This window comes from Cebus imitator, unplaced genomic scaffold, assembly GCF_001604975.1.
Source record: "Cebus imitator isolate Cc_AM_T3 unplaced genomic scaffold, Cebus_imitator-1.0 Scaffold2, whole genome shotgun sequence".
NCBI classification, from domain to species: Eukaryota; Metazoa; Chordata; class Mammalia; order Primates; family Cebidae; genus Cebus; species Cebus imitator.
Window position 1 is genome coordinate 107,924 of NW_016107317.1, and position 14,973 is coordinate 122,896.

Here is a 14,973-nt window from a genome sequence, read left to right on the forward strand (position 1 = left end):
TAGTCATTGGCATGGCCACAGTCTGAATTTAGGACTGTTAGACTAAAAATCCCAAGCTCATTTTTGATACATGCATTGCCTGTGACATTTAACACGGTAGATCTGGGCTTTCTCGCATCTGAGACAAAAAGGAAAATGTAGTCCTTAACAGACAGCAGAAGAAAATAGATTACTAGCAAAAAGAACTGCTTTCCTAGCAGGAAACCGGAAAAAGGAGTTATTTCATGTAAGCTTAAGCAAAGGAAATTGAACAAAATCAGTTCTTTATCTATCCTGCTATTCGTATAGAAATAAAGACAAAATGCATCCTGTTGCTTTAAAACTCGCCTGTGATCACATTGCTCTCTACTCAAAACTTTAAACAGCTCTCCATTGTCTCCATCAGCATGTTTTGAATTCATAAAAAGTAAAATAAAATAACGGGATTCTTTTTTCAGAAGAAATCTTACATGGCACACCAAATACAGTAAGAAAAAGGAAAGAGAGACAGAGAGAGAGAGAAGCCTGGACAAGGTAAAGCAGAGGGTAGAGGGAGAAGGAACAGAGGGAGGTAAGGGTCAGGGCCCAGGCATTTGTCTTCCCTAAGCTGGCCTCCCTCTTCTGCCACCTCCCCAACAAGCCCTTTTAACTCCACAGTCCACAGCTCCTTTTGAAATGTGCTGATCAAAGTGAGAAAATGCAAAGCTTCAGCCTGATAGTCAAAGACCACCGTAATCTGGACCCAAGTGCTAGTTCACCTATTTTCTGCACACTATTTTCGAGCCCTGGCTGTTTGCAAACTGCATAGTTATGCTGTCCCAGTTCTGTCACCACTCTTCAAACACATTCTGAACTCACCTATAATCTCCCCTCTGCCCACCCTGTTCTTAGCCCCAGTATCACCTGTCTATCCTTCTAGCTTTCCAAAAGCCTTCACTTGCCTCTCTCTTTGAAGCTTCCTATCCCTGCTTTCTGATATGGCTATCTGCATCTCTGTTAGACCTCTTAGCGCATTCTTTTTGTGTGGAGTTAGCTATGGCTGTGTCTCTCTTCCCACCCCAGTAAGACTGTGGCTTTTCCCTCTTTACCCTCCAGTGCAAACACAGTAGATGTTCAATAAATGTTTGCCAGGCTGGGCACGGTGGCTCACACCCATAATCCTAACACTTTGGGAGGACAAGGCGGGCAGATCACCTGAGGTCAGGAGTTCGAGACCAGCCTGACCAATATGGTAAAACCCCGTCTCTACTAAAAATGCAAAATTAGCCGGGCATGGTGGCGCATGCCTGTAATTGTAACCAGGTTTTTTCTTGGGTGCTGGTGAGGCACAGCTCTCCTGAGAGAATGCTGTGGGTCCTTGGTCTCCAGCCTCTTAAAGAATAAGCAATGGGAACACTGCAGGTGCTCCGTACGCTCATAAAAGTAAATATTGGACCGAAGAAGTGTTGCAGGAAGGTGATTTTATTTAGGTAGAGAAAAGAGAAGAAGAGAAAGACTTCCACGAAGAGTATGGAAGGGGATTCCAGAGGGGATCCAGGTGTGTGGACACGGACTTTTATCCTGGGAGGGACTCCCACCTTCTCCAAGACCCTGGGCCAATGAAAGGAGTTCCTTAGAACTTCTGCTGGAGTGACTGACTTTTAGTTTTTTCCCATGCCTAAGAATTTCAAACATAAACTGTTAAATCTCTCAGATGGAGAGAGATGGGAGGGGGGCATGGCATTGGGAAATTCTTGCCCTTAAAATTACACCCCCTCATGGACCCCGAAAGAGAACACATTCCCTCATAATCCCAGCTACTCTGGAGGCTTAGGCAGGAGAATTGATTGAACCCGGGAGGTAAAGGTTGCAGTGAGCCAGGATCATGCCATTGCACTCTAGCCTGAATAACAAAAGCGAAACTCCATCTAAAAAAAAAAAGTTTATTGAGTTTTTACTCCTGTCTCTCCTAACTTGTAAAGAGTAAATGGCCCTGCACAAATGGGCATACTGTGGACTTTGTTGTTACAGGCCCAACATGTGTAGCACCAGTGCGTGTGACCTGGAAGAAATCCCCCTAGAAGATGATGACCTAAACACCATAGAATTCAAAATCCTCGCCTACTACGCCGGACACCATGTCTTCAAGAGCACCCCTGCTGCCTCCTCACCAAAGCTGCTGCGAACAAGAAGTTTGTCCCTGAGGAACCTGGGGAGTTGGTCAGCAAATGAGTCAGGGACACAGGTGTCATGGCCTTGCAGAAATTCCCAATCCAGTGAGAAGCCCATAAACCTTGCCAAGAAGAAGTCTTCTTGGAAAGCACTCTTTGGAGTAGTGGAGAAGGAAGATTTGCAGATCCCACCTGCCAAAGTCTCTGCTCAAGGTCTAACGACATTGGAAAACCAAGTTTCACACAGCCAGCAAAGGTCCAGGTCTGCTTATCATGAGAGGCTGCGCTTGGAGCATGAAGGTAGGCATCTGGGATTTCTTTCTCTCCTACATCCTAGTTTTTCCCTTCTTTGTGTGCAGAGTGTTACATCTCATCTCATAAAGTGGCTTTAGAGAAGGCATGCGTTGTGCCTCAGTGTTCCAGCTTATTAATATTCAATCATAATTGCCCTGCTTTTCTGAAGACTGAAAGGGGGATGATGGAAAGGAAGCATGCTAGGACTGGTTTTCTTTCTCCACCATCTGTAAATAAGTTTGTTGCCCAAATTCCTAGTCCTCTGTGCCACACACCAACATAAAAGAAGGAGCCCTAACCAGGGGCTTGGGCTGCCGCTCTTCCTAAGTCAACTCATTAGCTTAGGCCCTCTGTGTTTCCATCTGTAGACTGGGTATCCCACCCTCTCTACCTTGTATGGTTGATGGGACCAGAGAGCAAGAGTAAAAGGACTCTTATCCTACAAAAACAACTGAGGAGTATTTTGACAAAATTTTCCCTCAGTGGGACAAAATTAGTTGTATTGAATAAAACATTTTCACCAGGCGCTGAGGCTCACACCTGTAATCCTAGCACTGTGGGAGGATAAAGTGGGTGGGTTGCTTGAGCTCAGAAGTTCAAGACCAGCCTTAGCAACATGGCAAAACCCTGTCTCTCCCAAAAATACAAAAAATTAGCCAGACACGGTAGTGCACGCCTGTGTTCCCAGCTACTCAGAAGGCTGAGGTGGGAGGATGGCTTGAGCCTGGGAGGTAGAGGTTACAGTGAGCCAAGATGGTGCCACTGCACTCCAGCCTGGGTGACAGAGTGAGTGCCTGTCATATCTATAACCTCAGCACTGTAGGAAACCAAGGCAGGAGGATCGCTTGACGCCAAGAGTTTGAAATCAGCCTGGCATCATAGCGAGACCCTGTCTCCACACAAAAAAAATTAAAATAAAAAAATTAGCCAGAAATGGTTGTGCATACCTGTTGTCCCAGCTACTGCGGAGGCTGAGGTGGAAGGATCACTTGAGCTCAGGAGGTCAAGGCTGCAGTCAGCCGAGATCACATCACTGCACCCCAGCTCTGGGCAACATATGAGACTCTGTCTCTGAAAAAAAGAAAAAAAAGAAGACAGTTGCCCTTCATGCACACACCTTGGCATAAGCATCTTCTTCCCTTCAACAAAGCCCAGTGCCTGAAGCCCAGATTTTAAAAGAAAGGCCCCCTCCTGCTGGGTTTGCGTGGCCTGGGTAACTTGTCAATAATTAGTCAAGAGGTGGCAGTAATGACTCAGTTTTTAAACGTGACAGTCCCGGCTTGCTTGGAGAATTAGCCCACTCATAGACAGCTTTAGATCATTCACTATGATCAAGGGAACTCCCATTTCCCATTAGAGTTTCCGATGTTTAGAACAGCGGGAGCATGGTCAGGATCATCTGGGGGAGCCTTGTGGCACAGACAGGATGAGGAAATCGGAGTCCCACAAAAAGGGCTCACCAAGGAAACAGCCAGGAAGTAGCAGAGCCTGGACTCACCCAAAGTCCAGGCCGCTCCCTGGACTTGTTTAACTTTTATAGCAAGGCATCTGCTCTCTGAACTCTAAGCTAGAGGGAGCAGCCCCCTGTGGACCTTCCCTCCACACCCACCCCCCCACCCCTTAGCCACCTCCGCCCAGCCATGGCTTCTGCTGGGGGTGGCATCTGGGCTCTGGGGCAAAGAATAATTTAGAGGTACCCAAACAGGCTTTTCTACTTGGCCTGTACTGCGGACTTTGCCAGCAGACAGAAAGTAAGTCTTTAAGACTTTAGTCTTCTGATGTTTGCTGAGATAAACTGCATTCTGTATTTTAATATTTACTGGAGTGTCATTTGACATTTTTTTATTTTCTAAAATTTCAAGAGTAGCCTTTCTTTTTCAGTAGGGAAAGAAAACTTTTATGTGAGATTAAGAATTAAAGATTAAATTCAAAAATACTTAGATGATGTGTTCATGTGCTGAATAGCTGAATAGTACCTATGGCTGAATATATATATCTAAAATATTCTTCAAAAAAATGAAAAATGATTACCTCCTAAGAAGGCTTTAGCATATATGTACAGCTTATCTTTCCTTCTCACCTTTCTCCTCACTTTTGCATTTAGTCAGTTAATTATGTGGTTTTTACTTGCATCACTTGTGTTGGTTTTACACTGGGCATGATCCAGGGGAGCCTCACTTTCTTTTTCTATTTTGCCACATACAAATCAGGGCTGACAAATTTGGTTTCACCTAGGTTCTTTTAACTGAAGGTCACAATGTAGCCTTATGCAGCCATTGCCAGGCCTCAGATACCAGGCTTACGTGGGAACTGTGAGATTATGTCCCAAGACCAAAGTCTGTTAGGAAGAGGCCTCAGGATGTAGAAATGGACATTAACACTAGGTTTAAAGACTACCAACCCAGGCTTTTTACTTGTGAATCTTTCGTTTCTCCACAGCTACGATTTGCTCACATGAAATGTTATAGTTAAGGTTAGGTTCAGCCTTAGGTTCAGTGGAACAGCCAAACACCTATGGCTTAAATAATACAGGTATTGATCGATTTACGACCTATGCAACTTACGACCATTCGACTTTATGACCACAATCGCTAGCCACGACTGCTCCACGTCTGGCAGCGCAAACGTTGCCCAGCTGGGCGTACGACAGTGCGGACCAGCTTCCGGCAGCACTACCATCTCCGCGTGCACCACTTCAACTGTACATATAGCCTACTCAACTTACGACCAAATCGTGTTACGACCGGTCCGCGGTCCCGACTGTGGTCGTAAGTTGAGCACTAGCTGTAGACATGTTTGCTTTTCTCTCCCTTAAAAGAGGACAAAAGTTTGGCAGTTCAGGCCTGATATGACAGCTCCACAAAGTCATCAAGAATTCCTGGGAACGGCCAGGCGAGGTAGCTCATGCCTGTAATTCCAGCACTTTGGTAATCCGAGGTGGGCAGGCTGCTTGAGCCAAGGAGTTTAAGACCAGCCTGGGCCATGTGACAAAACCCCATCTCTATAAAAAACACAAAAAATAGCCAGGCGTGATGGTACGTGCCTGTAGTCTCAGCTACTGGAGAGGCTAAAGGAGGAGAATCGCTCGAGTCTGGGAGGTGGAGGTTGCAGTGAGCTGAGATTGCACCATTGCACGCCAGCCTGAGTGACAGGGGTGAACCAAAAGGACTCCTGGGAATTCTGCCATCCCTCAGCTAGTGGTTTCCACCTCAAAGTCACCTTATATTCTAAAGGTGGCTGCTGGGGCTTCACCTATCATGTCTACATCTCAGGCGGGAATAAAAAGGAAGCAAAGGAAGGGCAAATGGTGCCTTCTTTCTAGATAATTCAGCTCCCTTTTATTATTTTTTCATCTTTTTTAAAGATGGGGTCTGTGTTACCCAGACATGCTCATGCCACATGCTCATCACCCTGGATGAGCTGCACAAGGCTGGAAAGGCAGCAGAGGCCTGCTTTCCTTTCTCATCTCCGGAGGACATGGCCGTGGAAGGTTTCCTTGGCTTTGGGAGCCAGCCTCTTGCCATCTCTTTCTTTGCTAGGGCTGTGCATGGCCGGAGTTCCAGAGGAGTCTGGTTGGGCTGCAATAAGAGGATTACAAGGTGGAGAGTCTGTTTCGCTTGGTTATTAAAATGAGGAGGAAAGACATTGACCCTTTTCTTCTTGATCTTTCTTCTTTCTGTAATGCGCTCCTTATCGGTTTTTAAACCCTGTGGACTAAGCATGAAAAAGATGGCTTCATAAGTCAGATGTCCACCAAAGGATGGCATCATGGACAGAGCATTATCTTCTGTGGCCTTTCTGTGTATGGCTGGAGGGCTGAAGGGAGGAAACTAAAGCCCACAGCTGCAGAGGAATCCAGGGAGAGGGAGCAGAAGCCACCTTGGCAGCACTGTATGATGTCAAAACCTGTTTCTCCTCCCAGGCCCCACTTGTCTCTCTTACCTACTGTGCTGTACAAAGCCCAGGAGTGCCCTAGGAGTTTGAGCACTCCAAACCTCTGTTCAAAATGCCGCTCTGTTACTGTTTTCAAGTCCTGTGAAGTACCTACTGTTATTCTTCAAATGTTACATGGTAAAACCGAGCTGCTACATACAGCATCCAAGACAGCTTGCACAAGCTTTTAAAAGTTTAGAATTTAGGTTGGGTGTGGTGGTGGCTCATGCTTATAATCCTAGCACTTTGGGAGGCTGAAGTGGGAGGATTGCTTGAGCTTAGGAGTTCAAGACCAACCTGGGTAACACAGGGAGATCCCATCTCTAGAAAAAGAATTTTAATAAATTAGCTAGGCATGGTGATGCACACCTGTCATCCCAACTACTCAGGAGGCTGAGGTGGGAGAATCACTTGAGCCTGAGAGGCCCAAGCTGCCGTGAGCTGTGATCACACCACTGCACTCCAGCCTGGGTGACAGAGTAAGACTCTGTCTGGGAAAAAAAAAAAAATTAAATAAACAAATAAAAGGTTAAAACTTAGTGACAAATCAACAATGAAAATTACCACCCAGTGACTCAGACATGCCACCTGCCCACCCCTCTGTCCCTTGTCCCCGCTTAGGGGCAAAAGTGACTGGTCTTTTACAGGCTACGGCATTCAGGGGACCAAGGCCATTTTACCTTCCTATCTCGAAGTGCTTTATTATACAATTCTGTATGCAAATACACGAACGTAACTCTTTTCTCGGGTTGTAAATTCTTGAAGGCCCTGAGTTGTGCTGAACTCATCCTTGTTTATCTATAAGCATTTAACTGAATGCTTTCCAGTAGACATGGAGAAGAGAGAGGACACGGGACTGTACCAGCGAGGGGTGTTAGGTGTTCACTTGATAATGGACTTGATGATGAATCTCAATGGCCTGAGAACAGGGATATTTCTTTCCTCAGTGATCAACCCCCAAATGCTTGTCAAACTATTGAATGTCCTCCTATGCACGTAGGGGATGGCTCTTAGAGGTATAAAGCATGTCAAGAAAAAGGAATAAAAATAAAAGCATAATGAGCATTCTCTCAAGTAAAGAGCTAAGCACTCCTTTTTGTGTTTCCTTCCTTGCAAAGGGGAAAGGAAACCCTAATTTTGCAAGACTTCAAAAAGAGTGTGCAGAAGGCCAATTGTTTCAAGGTGACAATCATTCCTGTGTGCGCTCCTCCCACATCCCCCGCCTCTGCCAGGCAACTTTCAGTCCTTTCTGAAGAACGACCCTCCCCCACCACACATATTCCCAGGCACTTTTCTTCTGTTCGGGCTGGTCTTTTCATTCCGGGCGACTTTGCATACCAATGAGCCAGACGAAGTTCTGGGAAGGGCCTCTCAGCACCATTTTGTCTTGTTTCAGCTGTGGACCCCAAAGTCATTTCCATTGCCAACCGAGTAGCTGAAATTGTTTATTCGTGGCCACCTCCGGAAGTGACCCAGGCAAGAGGCTTCAAGTCCAAAGACACTTTTGTGCTTGACGGTCTCATCTTACAGTCGCAAAGCGCTTCAAGTCCTAAGAAAGGTAAGCTTTCCTTCCCTGGGTGGAGTGTTTGCCAGGCAGGGGCGCAGGAGCATTCGTGTATTAATCCATCCTGGTGCTCTGCATCTTGACAGCCTCCGCTGCCTGGACAGAGGGCTTGATAGCCACATGCTGTGGGCACTGAGCTCCCCCGTGAGACATCAGCCCAAGGCAAGGGGGCTGCCCCAGTGGGTTGAACCAACATGCCCAGCTCTCTGCTAAGTCAGAAGGAAAGTGTCTTACAGAGGGAGAGGAGGAATCACAAAGCCTGCACTTAGCCTTGTCTATAATCGTAAATGCAGTGTTACATCTGATCATGTTACCAGTGCACCAGGTACAGTTGGAGCATCCAGCCAGGGATTTTTATTATAACACTGCTTTAGGGCTTTTTGAAAAAGCAGGGGGTTGCCAGTCACCACCTATGGTGCAAGACATGGAGCAGAACTGAGAAGTAGTGACAAGGCTGGGTCAGTTGTCACCCAAACCATAGCAATAGCTGAGACTGCAGATCCCATCAGGCTGGTGGTAACTTGGGGCACTGAAGGGAGAGTCGAGGGGAGCAAGGCCAAGTGCCGCTGGAAGAGAAGCTCGGCCCGGCATTCCCCACCTTAGTCCTTGCTCCTGGCTCTCTCCACAAACTCCACTGGAGGTTGTGATGATGCAGCATCATTGTCTGGGGTAAATACCCGAGGTTCGTTGTCTCACGCCAAGGGAATCGAGGACACAGAAACACAAGAAGTGGGTTTAGGAGTGGAGGTTTAATAGGCAAAACAAAAAGAAAGAACAGCTCTCTCTCTCCTGCAACAGAGAGGAGAGCCCAAATGGGACTTCTGGCCTGCAACACAGTGCCCTGGATTTTATAGACAGGCTTGAGGAGGTGGTGTCTGGTTTACATAGGGCCCAAAGATCAGCTGGACCGGGTGCGATGTTTACACAGCATGGGAAAGCTGGCCACCCACCCTCATCTTATTATGCAAGTGGGCTTTCCACTTGGCTGGCACCATGTTGTCTGCTCCCTGTCGCACACATGGTTGGAAAGGAAAAGGGAAGATGGAGCCGCCATGTTGGACATGCCTAGTCCCAGGTGGCCTTTTCCTATTGGCACAGCTGCCAACATTCACCGTGCAAGCTTCTAACTTGCTTGTCTATGTCTGCAGCTTAATTTTACAGGCTACTCTTTGTTAGAAAATGATTTGGGGGCTGCTTTTCATTAAAAGAAAAAACTTACAGAGAACTTCCTTACCCTCACTATCTGCCTAAATAATTTTTTTAACCCCTTTATCAGTGAGGCCAAGGTGGCTCCTGAGTTAGCAGCACCCTAAAAGAACAAGGCGAAGCCTCTCCCTCCAAAGGTATTGATGTCTCCCGATGCCTGATGCAGAGTGGTGGCCACACTAAAGGGGTCCCACAGCTGCCACGGGCCGGGGTGGGAAGCTGCAGGAGAGGGGGAGGCCCCTGAGTCTACTAAAAAGACAGTGTCAACACTTTTTTTTTTTTTTTTTTTTGAGATGGAGTCTTACTCTGTCTCCCAGGCTGGAGTGCAGTGGTGCAATCTCAGCTCACTGCAACCTCCACCTCGCGAGTTCAAGCGATTCTCCTGCCTCAGCCTCTTGAGTAGCTGAGATTACAGGCACATGCGCCACCATGCCCGGCTGATTTTTGTATATTTAGTAGAGACGGGGTTTCACCATGTTAGTCAGGCTGGTCTCTAACTCCTGACCTCGTGATCCACCCACCTCGGCCTCCCAAAGTGCTGGGATTATAGGTGTGAGCCACCGTGTCTGACCCAGTGTTGACATTTTATTGCTATCCCACGTGGGCCTGGGAGATGGAATGCCACTCCTAAACCAAGCTAAAGCTAAGGTGACCTCATCTTCTGTGCACAAGAGAAATATAGGCAGCTGTCCCAGCAACTTTCCCTAAGAGAATGTAAACCCAAAATATGTAAGACAGGTCTCAGTCAATTTAGAACTTCCATTTTGTCTGAGCTCTGTGGCTTGCACCTGTAATCCCAGCACTTTGGGAGGCTGAGACAGGTGAATCACCTGAGGTCAGGAGTTCGAGACCAGCCTGGCCAACGTGGTGAAACCCAGTCTCTACTGTAATCCCAGTTACTCAGGAGGCTGAGGCAGGAGAATCGCTTGAGCTCAGGAGGCAGAGTTTCCAGTGAGCAGTAATCACGACATTGCACTCCAGCCTGGGCGACAAGAGTGAAACTCCATCGCACACACACACACAAAGAATGTTTATTTTGCTGAGGCCGGGCACAGTGGCTCACGCCTGTAATCCAAGCACTTCAGGAGGCCAAAGCAGGTGGATCACTTGAGGCCACAAGTTTAAGACCAGCCTGGCCAATGTAGCAAAACACCATCTCTACTAAAAATGCAAAAGGTTACCCGGGCGTGGTGGTGCATACCTGTAGTCCCAGCTACTCGGGAGGCTGAGGCAGGAGAATCGCTTGAACCCAGGAGGTGGATGTTTCAGTGAGCCGAGATCACACCACTGTACTCCAGCGTGGATGACAGAGCGAGACTCACATACTCCACCTCCCCTGTTCCTCCACCACACCCCACACCCCACACCCCACACCCCACACCCCACACCCCACACACCAACTGTGGCCGTCTTCCTATCCATCTGTCCTTTTAGTCTTGGGCGTGGGGGAATTTATTAATTTTGCTTATTTATATCTCACCTTATTACCAAGACCCAGCATACAAAGAATAAATTTTAGTCAGATAAAATCCATCAATTTGAAAGCGATTTTTGTAAAAAGAAAACAAAAACGGAAAATAAGACGGATTTAGGAATTAGGTTAATTTCCAAAATGTAGGCCGGCAAGACTATTCTCCCTCTTAAATGTGGGCCACAAATTTGGCTCTGTACTTTCTTGCAACTAACACAAAGGGGGAAATATGATCAAATATGAGATTTATGGTGTCCATAAGATAAAAACACCATCTGCTGAGGAAATATCCAAAAACCAGAAGAATATTCCTCCTAAATATCTTCATAGACAGAATTCTGTGCCGTGGAACCGATGTCTTCAATAACAAGCTAAATGCAACGACAGGGATGAGTTTTTCAGTGAGTTGGGGGACTGAGCAAAGGAAAAGGGGAAAGAAGGAAAGGAAGGGGCTGCAGGAGAAATGCCTAGCATGGCTTGTGTCCGGGCAGAAGAGGTGAGGTAAGATTTACTTGCTAAGAATTAGCATGCTTCTTCCTCCAGCCCTTACCAAGCCACAAGCATTCATTGTCCCTGGAAACATGTAAGATTATTTTTTGCTTCTCTTAAAAGAAATAACTGGAATTTTTCCCGACAGCTGAAGAAGAACAAATAATAGCCAGAATTGTTGAGCTACTGAAATATTCCGGAGATGAGTTGGAAATAAAGGTATGGAGCACCTTGAACTGATGTGATTGACGTCTGTGCCCATGCACTAGTACACGAGAATGGAATTATGCTCCACGTTTCAACCTTACTCCCTTTCTAAGCTCTGGTTTCTACTTAGTCCTAAATTTTATTTCCCTTGGAGTCAAAATTCTTCACGCTGGTAGAATCTCAAAAATGAATCACTTTGGAAAACATAAGTAAACCTTCTGGAGCCTCCTTGGAATTTTTGGAAACTAAAAAAGGAGCTTGTTATTGCAAGAAAAGACACCAGTAAATTAAAATTTGCTGGATGAAATTATTAATTTCGTTCCCCATGTAACTGATCCTCACTGAAGTTTAGACTCACATTTGCTTTGCTGCCTGGATATCTGTGTCCCACAGTTGCTCCAAAACTAGAATACTTTCTGGAATCTTTTCTCCCTGTAGTTGCTGGACTGTTGTCTACTTAAGGGCTCTCTTAGCAATTCAGCCAGGGAGGCATGCTAGCATTACTAGAATGTATGGATTTCCTGCCAGTTGGGAGGGAGACCCATCCTTCCAATCAGGAACGGGTGAGAGTTGCCTTCAGGTAAAGAGTTGGTGAGCAAGGCTGGCTGTGATGACTCACACCTGTAATCCCAGAACTTTGGAAGGCCAAGGTGGGCGGATTACCTGAGGTTGGGAGTTCGAAATCAGCCTAACCAACATGGAGAAACCCCGTCTCTACTAAAAATACAAAATGAGCCGGGCATGGTGGTAAACGCCTAAAATCCCAGCTACTTGGGAGACTGAGGCAGGACAATGCTTGAACCCGGGAGGCAGAGGTTGCGGTGAGCCGAGATGGTGCCATTGTACTCCAGCCTGGACAACAAAAGTGAAATTCTGTCTCAAAAAAAAAAAAAGAGTTGGTGAGCAAACCTTCAATGGAGTCAGAAGGGCTTCTATGTGCCTCCAGGGTCCATAACCCACAGACAACTGAGTAGTCTCTAGGATCTGTCAATTAGGGTCTGGCTTGCAGACATGGGTTCTTGTTTTGCCAGAATCTGTGGGGAGGGAGTCAGACCCTGGGGCTGGGGATGGGAGTTTCTGTAGGAAGACAAAACAGCTCCAGTCTCTATAGCTTTGTCAGAAGTGTGGCCAGAGGCTGGTGACTCAGTGGGTGAAGCACCTGGGTCAGAGATGAGACAGAACGAGAAACAGTGAGAAAACCCGGGATATTGGGTTAAAGAAAAGAGAAGAGGGTGTGTGAGCTTTGGGGCCACAAGTAGAGTGTGGGGAGGTGTGCAGAGGAAGCAAGAGATAGAACAGGATGCATGATTTAAGGGTACCCCCTGCATTTCTCCAGAGCTAGTATCATGGATACAGAAATTATGGGGTAACTGATTTCTCCCTATTGTAAGAATGAACCTCCTGGCACTCCAGACCATCAGAGTCAATAGCCACCTTGTGAGGGAATGATCTTCCTGTCACAGGAAAAACTGCAAGTAGGTGCCAATAACCAGTTAGTAGTTTAGCACAGAACTCCAAGGGGTCCTTTAGACATCCTCAAGGGCTCTTTACAACTCAGAGTTTCTGTGGCTTTCATGGCAACGTCCTTCCCAGCTTCCCTAAGAAGTGACTTGTGGTCAGCGGTCAGGGAGGTGGGAAAGGGGGAGTGGGGGTGCTGGAAGTGGGATGAAGCCACCTCTCAGGTTATGAAGAGCGATGGTTTCATTTTCACCCCACAAATTACCACTTTCAACAACCTCAATTTGCCTCGTGCTCTCTTGAGTTTGGATATTTTACATTGTTTATGGCAAAGCCTTGGTTGTTATTTCCTTTACATGCTTCCCCAGTAGGGAGATCTGCTATGTTCACATGGTAGGTGTGACCTCCATGGGTGGGTGGGTGCCAGGCTCCTACTGCAGAGTGCTGTGTGTGTGACCACAGGGCATCCGCAAAGCCGCTGGTCCCCAGAGCACATGCAGCCTGAAGGCCCTCCTACACCTCCCAGAAAGACCAAAGAGCCAGGTGTAGCCAAATGGGACAGGCAGGGGAAGGGAGAGGAGGTGCCTGTGGAAGGCCTGTCTTTCTGGCATTTGATTCTTTTACTGTTCTGGCACAATCCCAAGTTGGTTGCCTGCTAGGGTTTTGAGCCTGGCCTCCTCCACTGGGAAACTGATGAAGCAGAGTCCGTTCCCTGTTATGAAGGAGGCTAGCCACGCCTGCTACAGATTCACAACCCGGACGAGGCCTGGGTGGTGGGGGAGGGCTTGGTTCAGGGAAAGGACAGGTCCGCCAAAGTCTTCCAATCACATGACTCATTCCCCAGATATCCCTTTTAGAAACAATATTTGTTGAAAACTTGCTTGGCTGATCCTTCCTCAAGGACAGAACTAGAGGATTTTCAAATAAATATTTAGGCCCTGCTTACTAAAAAATTTCCATTTTCACATGACAACCAGCATATTAACAGACATTACAGGAATGCTTTAAATGAAGATGATACATAGCTTTTTGATATGAGCCCTGATTTTTCAAAAGCAGCAGAGGCAACATTGATTCTGTTTTAGAGGCACGGTAGCTCAAAGGAGGTAAAGCAGAGAGACACCAGGTTCAAGGGGTGGAGGGTAAAATCAATAGGGTAGAATAATGGGAAAGAAATCAATGAATTAGAGTTGTTTTCTTTAAGCAAACATATGCACTCCAGGGAGTCTTCCCTGACGTCCATGCTCCCATAGCATCCTGGAAAATGCCTCCCACTTCCAGAGCACCTCTTCTATGTCCAGCCCAATAAAGTGTTCAACTACCCTATAGTATAGGGCCAAGCACAGTGGCTCACACTTGTAATCCCAGCTCCTGGGGAGGCTGAGGTGGGAGGATTGCTTGAGGTCAGGAGTTTGAGACCAGCCTGGGCAACCCAGTAAGACCTTGTCCCTAAAAAAATAATAATAATAAAAGTTTTTTAGGAAAATGAAAGGCTGGGCACAGTGGCTGATGCCTGTAATCCCAGCACTTTGGGAGGCCAAGGCGGGAGGATCACAAGGTCAGGAGATCAAGACCATCCTGGCCAACATGGTGAAACCCCATTTCTACTAAAATATAAAAAATTAGCCAGATGTGGTGACACACGCCTGTAATCCCAGCTAATTGGGAGGCTGAGGCAGGGGAATCACTTGAACCCAGGAGATGGAAGTTGCAGTGAGCTGAGATTGCGCCACCGCACTCCAGTCTGGCAACAGAGCAAGAGTCTGTCAAAAAAAAAAAAAAAAAGAGAGAAAAGAAAAGAAAATGAAGGCTGGGGATAGGTGCAGTGGCTCACACCTGTAATCCCAACACTTTAGGAGGCCAAAGCGGGTAGATCACCTGAGATTAGGAGCTCAAGACCAGCCTGGCCAATATGGTGAAACCCCATCTCTACTAAAAATATAAAAATTAGCCAGGTGTGGTGGTGTGCACCTGTAGTCCCAGCTACTCGGGAGGCTGAGACAGGAGAATCACTTGAGCCTGGGAGGTGGAGGTTGCAGTGAGCTGAGCTTGGACCTCTGCACTCCAGCCTGGGTGACAGAGTGAGACTCCATCAAAGAAAGAAAAAGAAAAAGAAAAGAAGAAAAGAAAGAAAGAAGGAAGGGAGAAAGAGAGAGGGAGGGAGGGAAGGAAGGAGGAAAGGAGAGGAAAGGAGAGGAGAGGGGAGGGGAGAGGAGGGGAGG

The 14,973-nt window shown here is 47.0% G+C and overlaps 1 protein-coding gene across 1 annotated transcript in view; it reads left to right on the plus strand.

Annotated features, from left to right (window-relative positions):
• The first annotated feature begins 1,940 nt into the window (after positions 1-1,940).
• Positions 1,941-14,973, plus strand: part of LOC108303906 (apoptosis facilitator Bcl-2-like protein 14) — a 19,448-nt gene continuing 6,415 nt past the window's right edge. The window contains exons 1-3 of the mRNA XM_017527869.2: positions 1,941-2,429; positions 7,753-7,914; positions 11,235-11,305. Coding sequence (XP_017383358.1) covers positions 1,946-2,429; positions 7,753-7,914; positions 11,235-11,305 — 717 coding nt within the window. The 5' untranslated portion in view covers positions 1,941-1,945. The remainder of the gene's footprint in view (positions 2,430-7,752; positions 7,915-11,234; positions 11,306-14,973) is intronic.